Source organism: Pectinophora gossypiella, chromosome 28 (assembly GCF_024362695.1).
Source record: "Pectinophora gossypiella chromosome 28, ilPecGoss1.1, whole genome shotgun sequence".
NCBI lineage: Eukaryota > Metazoa > Arthropoda > Insecta > Lepidoptera > Gelechiidae > Pectinophora > Pectinophora gossypiella.
The window spans coordinates 5,069,882-5,087,096 of record NC_065431.1 but is presented as its reverse complement, the minus strand read 5'-3'; the positions used below and the strand labels follow the sequence as shown (position 1 = coordinate 5,087,096).

Genomic DNA, 17,215 nt, shown 5'->3' with positions numbered 1-17,215 from the left:
TGACAGGTAATAACATGAAATAAAATTAGATGGTGTTTGCAGGAATTAGCACCAGTGACCTACCAAAGACCCTGACGACGAAGCCGAGCGGGAACTGGCTGGTGAAGAGAGTCAGCATCCAGGGCGCGGCGTACAGCGCGGGCGAGATGTCCAGATACTCCAGCTTGGCGTGCAGCTCGGGTTCATGGTCACGCAACAGCCGGGACAGTTGGTACAGCTGACATGGGAAATTATTTTATTATTTATTATTCTTCTTATCGTGTGGGTTGTGAGGTGGAATAACAACCTCATCAACCCTGTCACCACACCATCACCACATTGTCCGAAAGTAAGATGAGCCGTGCTTCGGAAGGCATGTTAAGCTGTTGGTCCCGGTTAACTTACTGATGTAAATAAGTAGTCGTTACATGAGCCATGTCAGGGGCCTTTGGCCGCTCAGTAGTAACCCTGACACCAGGGTTGATGAGGTTGGTACTCCACCTCACAACCTACACGATTCAAATTCAAATATATCTTTATTCAGTAGGTAACATAGTTACACTTTGAATCGTCAATTTTTACATAACGAACGTCTCATCCGCCTAAAACTACTGCAGCTTCTCACAACCTGTATAGCCGGGGAAAAGAAGCTGCAAGAAAAATCTCGGCACAGGGCCCTAGACGTTCTTTAAAAAAAAAAAAAAAACATAAAATATTGGTATACAATTGAGTAATTTAGCTGCCTAATATCAGTTCTCAGACATTTAATCCCATGCATTCATATCTTCTAAATAATTACTTACTTTATAATAACCTTTTTTGTAAAGTTTTTGTTTTTTGTTGTTTTTTGTTCGATAGAAGAAGGGGGATGGTGATCATATTACCTGAACTTGTAAGGCACTCATGTCGGGTAGATACTGCTTGCGTAGACCACGCCGGAACATCAGGTGCCTGAGAAGAACGAAGGCTTCCGCCTCTTCCATCTAGAATAAGACATTTTACATACTGGTGCTAATTCCTGCAGACGCCATCCAATTTTATTTTAAGTTATACCTGTTAGTTTCTTATCCGCTGAAAAAGAAAGGGACGGGTAATCGACAGGCATAAAATTTATGGAACACTCGTCAATTTTAAGTAGAAATCCAAAACAACGGTCTAAAAATTTTACATCCGCCAATAACCCGACAGAATTAAGTTGACAGCACACGTCAAACGGTTTGCATACCAGCGAGACACCTTTTTATTATTTTTACGAGATACCTTGTTATTCATCCATTTACTCCTTCTTCCTAAAATTTGCGACTGTCAATTATCCGTCTCATTCCATTTCGGCGAATAAGAAAATGACGGGTATAACTTAAAGTAAAATTAGAAGGTGTCTGCAGGAATCGGGCCCACTGTTTATTGTAAACAGCCTCCCAAACAAACAGGTCTAGTGGTTAGAGCATTAGGCTCACGATCATGAAGGGTGTTAGGACCATAGCTCGGAGACAATAGACGGTGTTAGTGTAGCCACGCCATTCGGTGAACGAAATTTTTATTTTTGTCATAGATTAACAGCCTCTGTGGTCTAGTGGTTAGAGCGTTAGGCTCATGATCTGGACGTCCGGGTACGATTCCGAGGACATTGTCAAAATCACTTTGTGAGACTGTCCGTTGTTTGGTAAGGACTTTTCAGGCTTGAATCACCTGATTGTCCGAATAAATAAGATGATTCCGTGCTTCGGAGGGCACGTTAAGCCGTTGGTTCCGGCTATTAGCCGTAAAAACAGTTATCGTTTCAAGGTTACCCCAGCTGACGTCATCCCACCTGCGTTGCCATTTTGTAAAAAATAAATTACCCACGACACAACTAAAAGAGAATGTGCAGGTCGTGTCGTATCGGGAGGTGAAGGTTTTGGCGGGAAGAAGAGAGGAATGGCGATTTTTCCACCGACAAGAGCGCAGCTCTTAAATAGAGAGAGAGAGAGAGAGAGAGAGAGAGAGAGAGAGAGAGAGAGAGAAATTACCCACGACCAATGTTTATATATTACTTTGCAAGGAAATGAACTTTTACTAAAAGATTTACTTACTTACAGTTTTAATGATTTTTATGTGTGACAAGTACCTAATAGTAATAAAATACATTAATCAGTAATTCACTTAATTTTCAATAACATAATTCGCGTCCTTGGAATGTTGGAGATACCAATTGAATGGTAACACTACGTCATCAATGGGCTAGCAATGGCGGCTTGTCATAGGATTGAGCATACCTGGTCTTCTTATACCATCGTGTCAACACTGGCTGCAAGTTGTCTTTGATTACTCGTGGCTCTGCCCGCCCCATTAGGGATTAGGGTTTACATATGTATGTACCTACTTTTTATTTTTTTATTAGACATTCTTTGAAGTCGATTTATTTTTTAAAATTACATTTTTCTTGCCTGCCCTGCTGGATCGAATCAGAAATGAGGAGATCCGCAGGAGAACTAAAGTCACCGACATAGCTCGGAGAATTGCAAAGCTGAAGTGGCAGTGGGCAGGACACATAGCGAGGAGAACCGATGGCCGCTGGGGCGGAAGGGTTCTGGAATGGCGACCACGTGTCGGACGACGCTCAGTGGGTAGGCCCGCTACAAGGTGGACAGACGATCTGGTAAAGGTCGCGGGAAGCCGTTGGATGCGGGTAGCGCGGGACCGATCGTCGTGGAGATCCTTGGGGGAGGCCTATGCCCAGCAGTGGGCGTCGTACGGCTGATGATGATGACATTTTTCTTGATCAATTTTATAATCGGCCTCATATAGCGTTCACTACTAGGCCGGCCAAGTGTACTCACGTGCAGGAGCAGCACGCCGGCGACGAAGCTCAGCCCCTGGCAGTACCCGACGTCGGGGTCCAGCAGGGAGTATGCTTTCAGTATGTTGTATAGAGACAGCTGGCCAGGTCCCAACGCCACGGCGAAGTAACCGTGCTTTGGGAAGGTTCGGCCTGGAAGAGGGATTCACATACCATAAGCTCAGGTGACATAACGTAACGGCCTTCGTGGTCCAGTGGTTTGAGCGTTGGGCTCCCGATCCGGAGGTCCCGCGTTCAAATCCCGGTAAGGACACATCACGAAAATCACTCTGTGATCCCTAGTTTGCTTAGGAAATTACAGGTTGATCACCTGATTGTCCGAAAGAAAGATGATCCGTACTTCGGAAGGCACGCTAAGCCGTTGGTCTAAACGACTGACGATCGGGTACTCGTCAGTCTACTCTGAACCGGCGTGCCTTTATGAAACAATTGATGAATGCGGAGGAAGCAAGAGAAGTGTGCCAGGATCGAAGCAAATGGAATTCCATAGTAGTTATCACGTTTTCACAGGGTCCGCTTGCCTAACCTGAAGCTTTACAGGTCCGGTTTTTTACAGAAACGACTGCCTGTCTGACCTTCCAACCCGGTAAAGAAAACCAGCCCAATACAGGTTAGGTCACGTACCCCCCGAAACGCATTTCTCGGGTATATGGGTTTCCCCACGATGTTTTCCTTCACTGCTGAGCACGTGATAATCATTTTTGGTCCAAACATGAATTCGAAAATTTCGATAAACATAGGTTTAGCGTTCTTCCAACTGGGCTATCACGTCTGGGTTAGTCTCTGCTTACCCTGGTGGGAAATAGGCGTGAAATTATGTATGTATGTGTTTATTTGTAAAGATAATGTGACTATACAACTCACCCAAATCAATAAGTATGGCGTGCTGGTGTTTGGTCAACCCTGATAGCAATGTGCGGTAGTTCTCGTGGTAGTGGGGGAACGCCCGCACGTCAGGGGGCGGAGCCCGCAGGCAGTACTGCTCCGCTAGGAAGTACCACACGCCGCCCCGGGACATTCGCGGTACACCTGGGGGGATAGAAAGTACGTTAATTCCCGTTCACAATAACACACACAGCTTATATACACAAAGGTGTAGATGTGTGTGAAAGAGTGGTGAAGAAGAGTGTCCTAGGGTGGGGAAGGCTTTGGAAAGGTGAAGTGTGTAGAAGGGTGGGAAAAGCTGTGGTAACCTACGCTGTGGAAAGGTGAAGTTTCTGGAAGGCTGGAAAATAGTGTTGAAGGGTGGAGAAGTGTGTGGCAGGGTGGAGATATATGTAATAGGGTGGGAAAGGCTGTGGAAAGGTGAAATTTATAGAAGGGCGGAAATAAATGTTGAAGGGTGGAGAAGTGTTTGGAAGGGTGAAGTTTGTGGGAGGGTGGAGAAGAGTGTGCTAAGTTATGAAGGCTATGGATAGGTGAATTTTGTGGAAGGGTAGGTAATGGGTGTGTGTGTGTAACGGTTTATTAAATCATATATTTGGAGCATTGCACTCTATGGAAGTGAAACGTGGACTATGACACAGAGAGACAGAGAGAGATTGGAAGCGTTTGAGATGTGGTGTTGGCGAAGGATGGAGGGTATAAGCTGGACTGAAATGGTGTCAAATGAAAAAGTGCTGGAAAGAGTTGAAGAAAAGAGAACCATATTGAAGACTATAGAGAACCGGAGAGGAAATATGATTGGCCACCTGATACGACACGATTCATTTATAACAAACATTATAGAAGGAAAAATTGAAGGGAAGAGAGGAAGGGGTAGACCTAGGATAACATTTATGAAACAAATAAAAGAGAAGGTGCAGGTCGTGTCGTATCGGGAGGTGAAGGTTTTGGCGGGAAGAAGAGAGGAATGGCGGTTACTCCACCGACAAGAGCGCAGCTCTTAAATAGAGAGAGAGAGAGGTAATGTGTGGTGGGGTGGGACAGGTGAAGTTTATGGAAAGGTGGATATATGTGTTGAAGGGTGGAGAAATGCGTGGTAGGGTGGGAAAGGCTGTGTACCTTGTTTGACGGCCTGGGTGAGCATATGCCGGTCGACCTTGGCTGCGGGCTGGCAGGTGTTGCGGCATGACAGCAGGCTCTCCCACATGCTGCTGATGCCGGTATCACACGCGCCCAGCTCCGTGTACTCCAGCTTGATGCGGCGGACTGCCGACGACTCCTCGCTTTCTGGGGATGTTAAGACAAAAAAATATTAATTCCTACCTTCCTTCTTATATAAAAATCAGAGGAGGAAAATTTGAGGAGCTCGGTGGCGCAGCGGTAAACGCGCTCGGTCTGCGATTGTTGAAGTTAAGCAACTTTCGCAAAGGCCGGTCATAGGATGGGTAACCACAAAAAAAGTTTTCATCTAGAGTTCCTCCGTGCTTCGGAAGGCACGTTAAACCGTTGTTCCCGGCTGCAATAGCAGTCGTTAATAACCATCAATCCGCACTGGGCCCGCGTGATGGTTTAAGGCCCGATCTCTCCATCCAACCATAGGGAAGGCCCGTGCCCCAGTTGTGGGGACGTTAATGGGCTGATGATGATGATGACCTTCCTTTTACTACCTTCGGGAATACATAATACGCGTTTGTGTATACTTAGCGCCTGTATGTTATGTGTTATTAAAGAAGACATAACTCACACCTGGAGAGTTAAAATGGCCACATCGAAGCAATTCATCTGAGAAAGCAATATTGCAATTTGACATTTGCGCATATAAAAGTAAGTGCGGAATGCAAACAAATGTCAAATAGCAAGTAGCAATCTTACTTTTAGACAATCGGGTGATCAGCCTGTAATGTCCTAATCAAACCAGGGATCACAGTGATTTTTGTGACACCACCGGGTCGTGAGCCCAACGCTCAAGCTCTGAACCCTGGAAACCGTTAACAGGCATTAAGGATTACCCAGACGTACCTCTAAGCTTATCGTTTTCCTTTTCCATTCGAACCAGCAGTATGGTCTGGTCGATGGCCAGCTTCCACAGCTGTCGTAGCTCTTCCTTGTTCCTCCGGCCTCGAGGAGCTGATGGTCTACCGAGGAGGACCTTTGGGGTTAACTCTCCTGGAAGAAGCAAAACACACATAAACTCACGACGTAAGATGATCGAGGTACGTATCCGCCGAGCTTTCTGTTAGAGCAACGTGACAGGTGGTGAGCCGTATCGCCGTCTATAATGATCGAGCTAATGAAAACTGCACTTGAGATAAATTAATAACTCATTGGTGCAAGTCCGGTACCGGGGTTTGAACCGACACTTCCCGTTTGAGAAGCTTGACTAATCTATCAAGCGAGTACTAAAGCTCATAATATTTTATATATATTGTAGATTTAAATGGCATTAACTACTTGGCCGGACAAATGGGGAGCGCTGGGGGCTCTCACCCGGTACAAAATTTAAGACAACAGGCCTGAGGGTGCCCAGGTGGGCGCGAACCTCGGCTCAGGGCGTCGTCTGAGAGGATAATATTTGAAACGCGACTTTACCTTCGACTTGATCGTGGACCACCTTCTCATATATGGCCTGGCGCCACGTGGCGTCAGGTTCGACTCCTGGCTCCGAAATTGATGGTCGATTGTCGCTTACTTTGAGGAAGCTGAGGAGACAAATAAATTGGATTATTTACCCTTTAGGAAACAATCATAACCATACTGATCTGTTCTGACGGCCTCCGTGGTCAAGTGGTTGAGCGTTGGGCTCACGATCCGGAGGCCCCGGGATCGAATCCCGGTGGGGACATATCACAAAAATCACCTTGTCATCCCTAGTTTTGTTAGGACACTACAGGCTGATCACCTGATTGTCCGAAACTAAGACGACCCGTGCTTCGGAAGGCACGTTAAGCCGTTGGTCGCGGTTACTACTTACTGACGTAGTTACATGAGTCATGTCAGGGGCCTTTGGCGCCTCAATAGTAACCCTGACACCAGGGTTGATGAGGTTGGTAATCCACTTGAGAATCCACACGATAGAAGAAGATAGCCTTTCTTTGCTTTGTGGTGTTGGGCTAACCATCTATCTGCCAGTAAAAGTCAGAAATGAACGATTTGGGTAAAATTTCATACAACAGGGTGAACCTCGGCTCAGGGCGTCGTCTGAGAGGAAAAATATTTGAAAGAATTAATCGACCCTAGTGTGTCGATAGCGATAAGCGCTGATTGAGGGAAATCGTCAACCACGCCGGCGGGGTCGGTATCGAGGTACTGAAGTATTTGGTGTCGCGAGCTGATTGGCTGCCTCTATGGCTAGAGTAATCGGGTCTTCGGGATCGTATATTACGTCCTTCGGACGCCGATACTTGTCAGTACCGTCCCTAAGCGGGATGTCTTCGGAAGCCGCAACTGGTCGGCCAGGCTGCTCAGTCTTCTTCTTCTTCTATCGTGTGGGTTGTGAGGTCGATTACCAACCCCATCAGCTGCTCAGTGAAAGTGTAACTCACATGTCCATCATGGGCGAGTTGACAGGCGTCCCGGCTTCGTCCTTCAAGTCCTCAGCTTCCTCCTCCACCACAGACTCCACCAGTGGAGATGGTGGATTATCTGCAATGTAACAAACAACTTACATACTGTCAAGAATTTCACTGGTCCAAAATAAACCCTGACTAGACCCTGGCCTAGCCCTGGTCCTGAATAGACAAGTACATATTGACCTGTGGCGGACCCAACTAGTTGGTCACCTAGTTCCGCCCACATGCAACAGATGGCGCCACATTAAAAAATGCAGTCTTCAACCAGTCGTGAAACGCGATATCGAAGTTTACACAGTAACCGGGACCAACGGCTTAACGTGCATTCCGAAGCATGGATCATCTTACTTTCGAACAATCTGGTGATCAGCCAGTAATGTCCTTACCAAAGGATCACGAAGTGATTTTAGTGATATTAGGAATCGAACCCGGGACTTCCGGATCGTGAGCCCAGCGCTCAACCACTGGACCACGGAGGTCGTTACCCGGTCTTACCCGGGTCCCTGGATTCGAACCCGGGGCAGATTTTTGTAGTGTTCAGGCTGTGCCAACGTGACTCACCACTTATGATAGCTGGTGACAAGGACTTGCTGCGAATGAACTCAGGAGTGAGGAGTTCAGGAGTTGACTCTGACAGCGAGTCTACTGGAGGTGCAGGTGACGCCTCCTGGAAGGTCAAAGACAACATAAGCTCACGACTATAATCCCAGTTGGGGCAATCCGAGGTACATACAGTCATGAGCAATATAATGTATCCACTTTAGGACTCTGTCGCACTAACATATTTGACATTTAGTCAGACTTACAGTTCAATTTGTCAAAAAAGTTAATGTGACATGGTACCAAAGTGTATAAATATTAATGCTCGTGACCGTACATGCATCTTCTCCTCTCGTGTGGGTTGTGAGGTGGAGTACCAACCTCATCAACCCTGGTGTCAGGGTTACTATTGAGATGCCAAAGGCCCCTGACATGACTCTTGTAACGACTACTTACTTACATCAGTAAGTAGTAACCGGGACCAACGGCTTAACGTGTCTTCCGAAGCACGGATCATCTTACTTTCGGACAATCACGTGATCAGCCTGTAGTGTCGATATTTCCCCACCGGGATTCGAACCCGGGACTTCCGGATCGTGAGCCTAAAGCTCAACCACTGGACCACGGAGGTCGTCAATTATTCTTCTTCTTTGCGAGTCGATGGCGATCGAAACAAAATTTTTGGTGACCAATAATTGGCCACGCTTACGGCATTGTTAGTGGCTTGTATGGCTACCTGTACGTACTTGTACGGGGTGAAAGTGACATCGTAACGAATACTGAGGGGGGCAATTCACCTCATTATTTTAAGTTAATATCAAGTGGATTTTTCCATCGCAAAAGTATAGAATTGAAAATAAAACACAAAAATAAACATGAATTTTGCGACGCCTCTCAACATTCGTTACGATGTCACTTACACCCTGTATATAAAATAATTGTTGCTTGATATTTGGATCGCATTATGTATAGAATTGAGTTGCTACCTATATTTGCTTCTCTTTATTTTGACCAGAATAATAATGGGTGGAAGATGTGTTGTGCCTGGGTGTAATAACAAGGGTCATCATTGATACCCAAAAACAAAGATAAAAGATGCATATGTCTGTTATTCATGAAATTAGAAGGTTAAACGAAGGCAACTCTGCACAGCGCCATCTATATTTTGTTGGGGGACGTAGAAAAAAAAGAAGAAAAAAGTGACAGAAAGAAAGCAAGCATAGAAGGAAAGCTAGAAGGAAAGAGAGGAAGGGGAAGACCAAGAAGAGCTTACATGGAACAGATTAAAGAAAAGGTTAACGTCGTGTCTTATAGGGAAGTCAAGGCATTGGCCTTTGATAGACTGGAATGGAAAATGCTACGCCGACAAGAGCGTGGCTCTTAAATTGATGATGATTCTGGAAAGTTCCTCATTCTTATACTACAGTTTACCTTCTTGATCAAAGGCGGCAGTGTACCATCATCTCTGCTAGCTCTCCTCTTCAACAGGTGATCGAACCCACTAGACAGAGATCTCTTGGCTTTCATGAAGATTGTGCTGCCACCTAGGTACTGGTTCAGGAACTCTGATCTGAAATAAAATACCAAACGTCATCAGTCATCTCCCTAGCATTATCCCGTTTTTCAGTGTCCGCTCACCTAACCTGAAGATTTGCCAGGTCCGGGTTTTTACAGAAGCGACTGCCTGTCTGACCTTCCAACCCGCGAAGGGAAAACCAGCCCAATACAGGTTAAGTCACATACCTCCGAAAATGCATTTCTCGTGAATGTGGGTTTCCTCACGATGTTTTCCTTCACCGCTGAGCACGTGATAATCATTTATGATGCAAACATGAATTCGAAAACAAATTCGATAATCATCGGTTTAGGCCTGTGCTGGATTCGAAACTGCGACCTCAAAGTGAGAGGCAAGCGTTCTACCTACTGGGCTACCACGGCTTTAGCCTCATCATCATCAGCCTGAAATCGTCTTCTGCTAGACATAGGCCTCTTCCAAGGAGGCCATAACTGATCTTCTACTTCCCGCATCGTCTTCCCGCGACCTTCAGAAAGTCTTCGATCGCTCTCCGATCAACGGTCGCCGCTTGGAAACCTTACGGCATAGAATACATAAACTGCCTATATACGTCCCACTGCTGGGCACAGGCCTCCCCTCAATCAACCGGAGGGGGTATGGAGCATACTCCACCACGCTGCTCCAATGCGGGTTGGTGGAGGTGTTTTTACGGCTAATAGCCAGGACCAACGGCTTAACGTGCCCTCCGAAACACGGAATCATCTTACTTTTTCGGACAATCAGGTGATTCAAGCCTCAAAAGTCCTTACCAAACAAAGGACAGTCTCACAAAGTGATTTCGACAATGTCCCCATCGGGAATCCATTGCCCAATGGCTCAAATTAGCTTCCAAACGTTTTTTCGCTTCTGCTCCGCACCACCCAAATCCCCTGGTAGTTGCGGCTTCCGAGTACATTCCGCTTAGAGACGGTACTGAAAAGTATCGGCGTCTGAAGTACGTAATATACGATCCCGACGACCCGATTACTCTAGCCATAGAGACAGCCAATCAGTTCGCGACACCAAACACTTCAGGTCCCCGATACCGACCCCGCCGGCGTAGTCGACGATTTCCCTCATTCAGCGCTTATCGCTATAGTTAATGCCATCTGCGGCAAATCTACAATAAGTCATGTCAAAAATAAAAAAAAAAAAACTGTTGGGCAGCTGAACGTGTTCTGTTTTCTATTAGCTCCCAGTTCAGCGTAGACCTTCCCCCCTCTTCGCCTACCTACTGCCCCCTCCCCCTTACTGCTCCCCCTGCCCTCTGCTAGGTCTCACCTGTTTTCTGCGGTGTCATGGACATGTCTCTGTTGCTTCGCTTCGCAGTGTGCCCGTAATAACATCATGAGAAATGCGTTATGTTCCGTCACCTGAAAATGATTATAATAATAAGTAATTGCGTTTGGAAGGCCCGATAGGCCGTTGGTTCCGGTTACTACTTACTAATGTGAGTACGTAGTTGTTACATGACTCAACAAGGCTCCATAATAACCGTGACTGACACCAGGGTTGATAAGGTTTGTCATCTACGGTCACGAGTACTAATGTATACACTTTGCAACCATGTCACATTAACTTTTTTGACAATTTAAACCGTAAGCCTCATTAAATGTCAAATATGATAGTGCGACAGGGTTCTAAAGTGGATACGTTATATTGCTCATGACTGTACATCCTGACTCACACAGTAAAAGATGAAGTATACATACATACATAAACTCACGCCTATATGTGTTAGTGACACCGTAATAAAAACTTTGGGGGATGAGTCAGACCATGATTCTGAGTTGATATCAAATGGAATTTCCTGTCGAAAAATTAATGAAAAATTTAGTTTAGCCTACTGTTCTTCTATGTCGAACTTATTATAACGTTTTTCTTGATTAAAATTCAAAACTAAGTTAAATCGAAAAAAAAAATGATTTACATTAGGTTTCGATCTGTCTTTATTTAGTAATCAGGATTTCATAACTTATCTTGAACCTAGTACGGTCACGAGCATTAATATGTATACACTTTGGTACCATGTCACATTAACTTTTTTGACAAATTGAACTGTAAGTCTCACTAAATGTCAAATATGTTAGTGCGACAGAGTCCTAAAGTGGGTACATTATATTGCTCATGACTGTACACGACTCAATTGTTATATAGTAATTCGATGCAACGCAGGGTTGGTGAGGTCGGTCATCGACCCTGGAATACATACCTCGTACATATGGTTGGTGCCGCCCTGGTACTTGGTGATGATGAGGTCCTGTTCATCATCAGGCAGCTGCTCGATACGACGCAGGATGAACGCGTGTGTCTTTTTTTCGTTCATGCCTGAAACATCAGTGATTTTTGTTTTTATATCATCATACTCTCTCTCACTTCAAAATCAAGGCACAGTCGGTGTTACAACAGCATGGTGCAGTGTTGACACGTCATGTGCTCTCTCTATCCCACTCTCTCTCTCTCTCGCTTTCTTTTCTTCACTTTCCCCTCTGTATCCATCTCTCTCTTTCTCTCGGTCTCTCACCTCTCTCACTTCAACATCATGGTGGTGCCACAGCATGGTGCAGTGTTCACACGTCACGTGCTCTTTCTCCTTTTGTCTTTTTATCCCTCTCTCGCCCCATCTCTCTCTATCCCGCTCTCTCTCTGCATCTCTCGCTGTCCCTCCCCCCCTCTCCCGCTATCCCTCTATCTATCCCCATCTCTCTCTCTCTCCTCCCCTTTCCCCATAGATATCCCTCTCTATCCATCTATCTCATTCTCTATCTCTCTCTCACTCTCTCTCTCTCTCTTTCTCTCACCTACCTTCAACATCATGGCACAGTCGGTGATACCACAGCATGGGGCAGTGTTCACACGTCATGTTCGGTGATTTCTCCCGGGACTTCTTCAGTAGCTCGGCGTGAGCCACGAACGCTTGTTTTATGGCTGGAAAAAAAAATACGACTATTTAGAAGTTTTAGAACAATGAGGAACTTTCCAATCGGCGTTCTCCAAAAACTCGATAGATGGCGTAGTTAAGTTTTTTCTTCTTTTAAACTTACGTAATTGTTTATGGATAAATGATGACCCTTTTTATTACACCAAGGTACAATTACAACTTCCAGCCATTATTATACAGATCGAAATAAAGAGAAGCAATATAGGTAGCAACATCATTCTATACATAATGTGATCCAAATATCAAACAATAATAACTTTTATATATGCTTCTGCCATTACATTACATTTTTGAATAATTATGTACTCCAGCTGGGTGACCACGAAAAAAAAAGTTTTCATCTCGAGCTCCTCCGTGCTTCGGAAGGCACGTTAAGCCGTTGGTCCCGGCTGCATTAGCAGTCGTTAATAAGCGCGTGGTGGTTTAAGGCCCGATCTCCCTATCCATCCATAGGGAAGGCCCGTGCCCCAGCAGTGGGGACGTTAATGGGCTGATGATGATGATTTACCCCAGCAATGAGAAAATAGGTAATTAACGGCCACCGTGGTCTAGTTGCTGAGCATTGGGCTCACGATCCGGAGGTCCCGGGTTTGAATCCCGGTGGGGACATAACACAAAAATCTCTTTGTGATCCCCAGTTTGGTTAAGAAATTACAGGCTGATCCCCTGATTGTCCAAAAAGTAAAATGATTCGTGCTTCGAAAGGCACGTTAAGCCGTTGGTTCCGGTTGCTACTTACTGATGTAAGTAAGTTGTTGTTACATGAGCCATGTCAGGGGCCTTTGGCGGCTCAATAATAGCCCTGACACCAGACTATCGTGTGGGTTGTTAGGTGGATTACCAACCTCATCAACCCACAGAATAGAAGAAGAAGAGATGATGATAATGTGTTTTTTACCATTAATGACCTCCAAAGCGACGGAGTCACTCTCACATTTGAACACGTAGCATGCGTACGCATCGTTCACGTTCTCTCGGCATACGAAGCCGAAATGATTCCTGGAAATAAGAATATTCATCATCATAGTAAATAGTCGTTACATGAGTCATGTCAGGGGCCTTTGGCGGCTCAATAGTAACCCTGACACCAGGGTTGATGAGGTTGGTACTCCACCTCACAACCCACACGATAGAAGATAGAAGAAGAGACAGTAAAAATCATATTCTTTTAATAAAATATTTTAAGAGGTAGAAAATTAGCGTCAAGTAGTCAAATATGGTATGACTTACTTATTAGTGCGTCCAAGAACACAGCTAGCGACATCTTTGAAAGCTCGATGCAGCAAAATCTGTTTTCTGTCCGGACTTATGAGGCGGAGCTCTGATCGGCCCACCTGGAGAAAAAAAAAAGTCTTAAGGGACTTTTGTGATGGAAAATACCATTCCATGTCTAACTATAATACAGTTCAGGGGGGTTAAAATGGCTATCATCATCAGCCGTACGACGCTCACTGCTGAGCATAGGCCTCCCCCAAGGATCTCCACGACGATCGGTCCTGCGCTGCCCGCATCCAGCGGCTTCCCGCGACCTTCACCAGATCGTCGGTCCACCTTGCAGCGGGCCTACCCACTGCGCGTCGTCCGACACGTGGATTAAAATGGCCACATCGAAGCAATTCATCTAAGAAAGCAATGTTGCAATTTGACATTTGCGCATATAAAAGTAAGTGCGCAATGCAAATAAATGTCAAATAGCAGTATTGCTTTCTTAGATGAATTGCTTCGATGTGGCCATTTTAACCCCCCTGAACTGTATACAGTACTGAAAAACAATAAAAAAACACACATACATAAACTCACGCCTATTTCCTTGCCACCTAGAAGGACGTACATTGACCAAATTGAAGATGTCTTTAGAAAAAGTTCAGTAAGATCTACTCCGAACCGGCGCGCGTGTATGAAACGATTGATGAATGTGGAGGAAGAGAAGTGTGTCAGGATCGAAGGAAATGGAATTCCATAGACTCTGCTTACAATAAAAAAAACTTTTTTCGACAGGAAATTCCATTTGATATCAACTCAGAATCATGGTCTGACTCATCCTCAAAGATTTTATTACGGTGTCACTAACACCCATACGTACCCGTATGGCTACCTGTACGTACTTGCACGTGGTGTAAGTGACATCGTAACGAATACTGAGGGGGATGATTCAGCTCATGGAATTGAAAATAATTTAAAAAAAAACATGAATTTTGCGACGGAAAATTCCACTTGATATCACCTCAGAATTATGGTCTACGTTACAATGTCACTAACTGTTCTATTCTATACCTACAGAAATAAAAATAATTTAACACTTTCAAGGACAGAACGTCTAATGACGTTCTGATTCCAAGGTGTCATACTATCTATTATGAACCATCAATGACCCATGGTCTCTGCCCGTGAAAGGGTTAAAAAGACATGAATTTTGCGACGGAAAATCCCACTTGATATTAACTCAGAATCATGAGCTGAATCATCCCCCTCAGTGTTCGTTACGATGTCACTAACACCCGATATATCTCATATTATTTCAACTTTAACTTACTTGAAATAGCATCGTCCGATTCTGTTCCCCAATCAGCTGTGTAATTGGAGTCTTCAAGTTCAACGACCCTATAGACGCCGAGCGGTCTCTCAAGAATGGTTTATTCTCCGGCATAGGCGAGTTTCTCCTGCCTTCATTACTGTCCAGTTTATTTTGAACCGCCGATGTTGGTTTCCTTTGTATCTCTTCAAAATTCATGTGCTCCTGCTTAACGTCTGTTTTTTCTACGTTTTCTGTGATTTTAGCATCATTTTTAATTACATGTACATTTCTCTGTGTATTCATATTTATTTCTGTTACATTCTCTGTGTTTTTATTATCGGTTTTAATTGTTTTGTTTGTTGAACTTTTCGCGTTTAGATTTGTGTCTTTTTCGCCTTCGTCGATCTTCAATGGTATTTGTAACAAAGGATCAGAGTTGTTTTTCGCGAATTCGTCAAAGAATGGATTGTTGTTAGTGTTATCGTCACTTCTGTTGTCAGTGTTACTGACTGTTCTGTTGTTATTTTTTGTTATATTGTTATCGTTAAGTACAGTTTGTTGGCAGAACTCTGTAATGGAGGATGCAGTTTCGGATATGCCGGTTCTAATTTCTTCATGGCTGTGGAGTTTTTCTTCATCTTCGCTCACTGTGCCTGGAATAATGAAGTACATTTGATGTGTCGTGTTATTTATAAGATAATCTGGTCGTGTACGGTCACGAGCATTAATATGTATACACTTTGGTACCATGTCAGATTTACTTTTTTGACAAATTGAACTGTAAGTCTCACTAAATGTCAAATATGTTAGTGCGACAGAGTCCTAATGTGGGTACATTATATTGCTCATGACTGTACTAGGCTCAAGATAAATTATGACATTCTGATTATTAAATAAAGACTAATGAAAAACATTTTCTTTTTTCTATTTATTAACTTATTTATGAATTTTAATCAAGAAAAACGTAATAATAGGTCCAAAATTTTATTACGTTTTTCTATGACGACCTAGTGTTTCTCATACAAATTCTATAGTAATTTCGTGTTTTGACGTTTTATTTATTGATTTATTTATTTATTTATCATAGATACAATTTAATGCTACATTTTAAATAGTTAAATTAGTAAAAAAGTAACTGATTTGACTAATTGGAAACTAGACTTCAAAAAATTTAAAAAAACGTCAATAAAACTGCAAGTCAAGCTCTTAATAAAAATTTCAAAATTGCCAGTGTTTTTGTAAATATAAAAACATTGGACGTGGGTAATTTATTTCTTACGAAATGGCAACGCGGGGTGGGATGACGTCAGCTGGGCTAACCTTGAAATGTTAGCTGTCACTTTTGAGCATACCTGTTCTTATATTGTACCATGGATTGAATCATCCCCCTCAGTTTTTGGCGCGGTATAACTAACATCCAGCTGCAGTAGTTTTAGGCGGACGAGACGTTCGTTATGTAAAAATTGACGTTTCAAAGTGTAACTATGTTACCTACTGAATAAAGATATTTTTGAATTTAAATTTGAATATGAATTACACCAGTTATTTATGAATTTTATTATTATTGTTATTATTGTGTTTTTTATTTTTGAATTTACTAACATAGTTTTTAAAGTTGTTCGATAATATATTTTTTTTTATTTTTTTTTGTGTTATTATGTTATTTTTATTATTAGCAAAACACTCACCCAAATTGTTCTTCGAAGGCACGTTAATGACCAGCACGTTAGGTTCTAACGGCTGTGGCTTCTTGATCCTTTCCTTGGTGAACAAATCGAACTCCTTATCAATATTGTCCTTCCCTTTCACTCTTATGTTTTCTGTGCTGTTCCACGCTTGATTTTTTTCTTCCAGAGGTGTAGTGCTTGGTTGCAAATTGAGCTTTCTGCTTGTGACATCATCAATCTTCTTGTCATCAATATTCTCCGTTGAATCGTTGCTGTAAACTGACGTCTGTGAAAGGAAGGGAAATACACTCATCAATTTTTGGTAGAACGCTTGCCTCTTTGAGGTCGCAGGTTCGAATCCAGCACAGGCCTAAACCAATGATTGTCGAATTTCGCAGTCATGTTTGGATCATAAATGTTTAAGTGCTCAACGGTGAAGGAAAACATCGTGAGGAAACCCATATTCGGAGGTATGTAACCTAACCTGTATTGGGCTGGTTTTCCCTTCGCGGGTTGGAAGGTCAGACAAGCAGTCGCTTCTGTAAAAAGCCGGACCAGTCAAATCTTCAGGTTAGGTAAGCGGACCCTGTGAAAAACAGGATAGTGCTGGGAAGGTGATGGTTTATGATTTAAGTAACAATGAGTACGACGTTTGACCGCTTTTATTGATGACGTCACAAGACAGTGTTTCCATACAAATTCTAAAGAAAACTTTCGTTTTGACG

The 17,215-nt window shown here is 43.7% G+C and overlaps 1 protein-coding gene across 4 annotated transcripts in view; it reads right to left on the bottom strand.

Annotated features, from left to right (window-relative positions):
- The window catches only part of LOC126379103 (TBC1 domain family member 4), a 60,892-nt gene that overhangs the window by 6,410 nt on the left and 37,267 nt on the right, over nt 1-17,215 (bottom strand). For all 4 annotated transcript variants that reach the window (XM_050027689.1, XM_050027690.1, XM_050027691.1 and 1 more), the window contains 17 exons: nt 16,512-16,776; nt 14,842-15,476; nt 13,539-13,642; nt 13,207-13,307; nt 12,173-12,295; nt 11,580-11,695; nt 10,649-10,740; nt 9,244-9,382; nt 7,834-7,939; nt 7,246-7,345; nt 6,293-6,402; nt 5,723-5,869; nt 4,823-4,990; nt 3,683-3,847; nt 2,799-2,950; nt 864-962; nt 64-217 (listed from right to left, as the gene is read on the bottom strand). In XM_050027689.1, the coding sequence (XP_049883646.1) occupies nt 64-217; nt 864-962; nt 2,799-2,950; nt 3,683-3,847; nt 4,823-4,990; nt 5,723-5,869; nt 6,293-6,402; nt 7,246-7,345; nt 7,834-7,939; nt 9,244-9,382; nt 10,649-10,740; nt 11,580-11,695; nt 12,173-12,295; nt 13,207-13,307; nt 13,539-13,642; nt 14,842-15,476; nt 16,512-16,776 (2,776 nt within the window). The remainder of the gene's footprint in view (nt 1-63; nt 218-863; nt 963-2,798; nt 2,951-3,682; nt 3,848-4,822; nt 4,991-5,722; nt 5,870-6,292; nt 6,403-7,245; nt 7,346-7,833; nt 7,940-9,243; nt 9,383-10,648; nt 10,741-11,579; nt 11,696-12,172; nt 12,296-13,206; nt 13,308-13,538; nt 13,643-14,841; nt 15,477-16,511; nt 16,777-17,215) is intronic.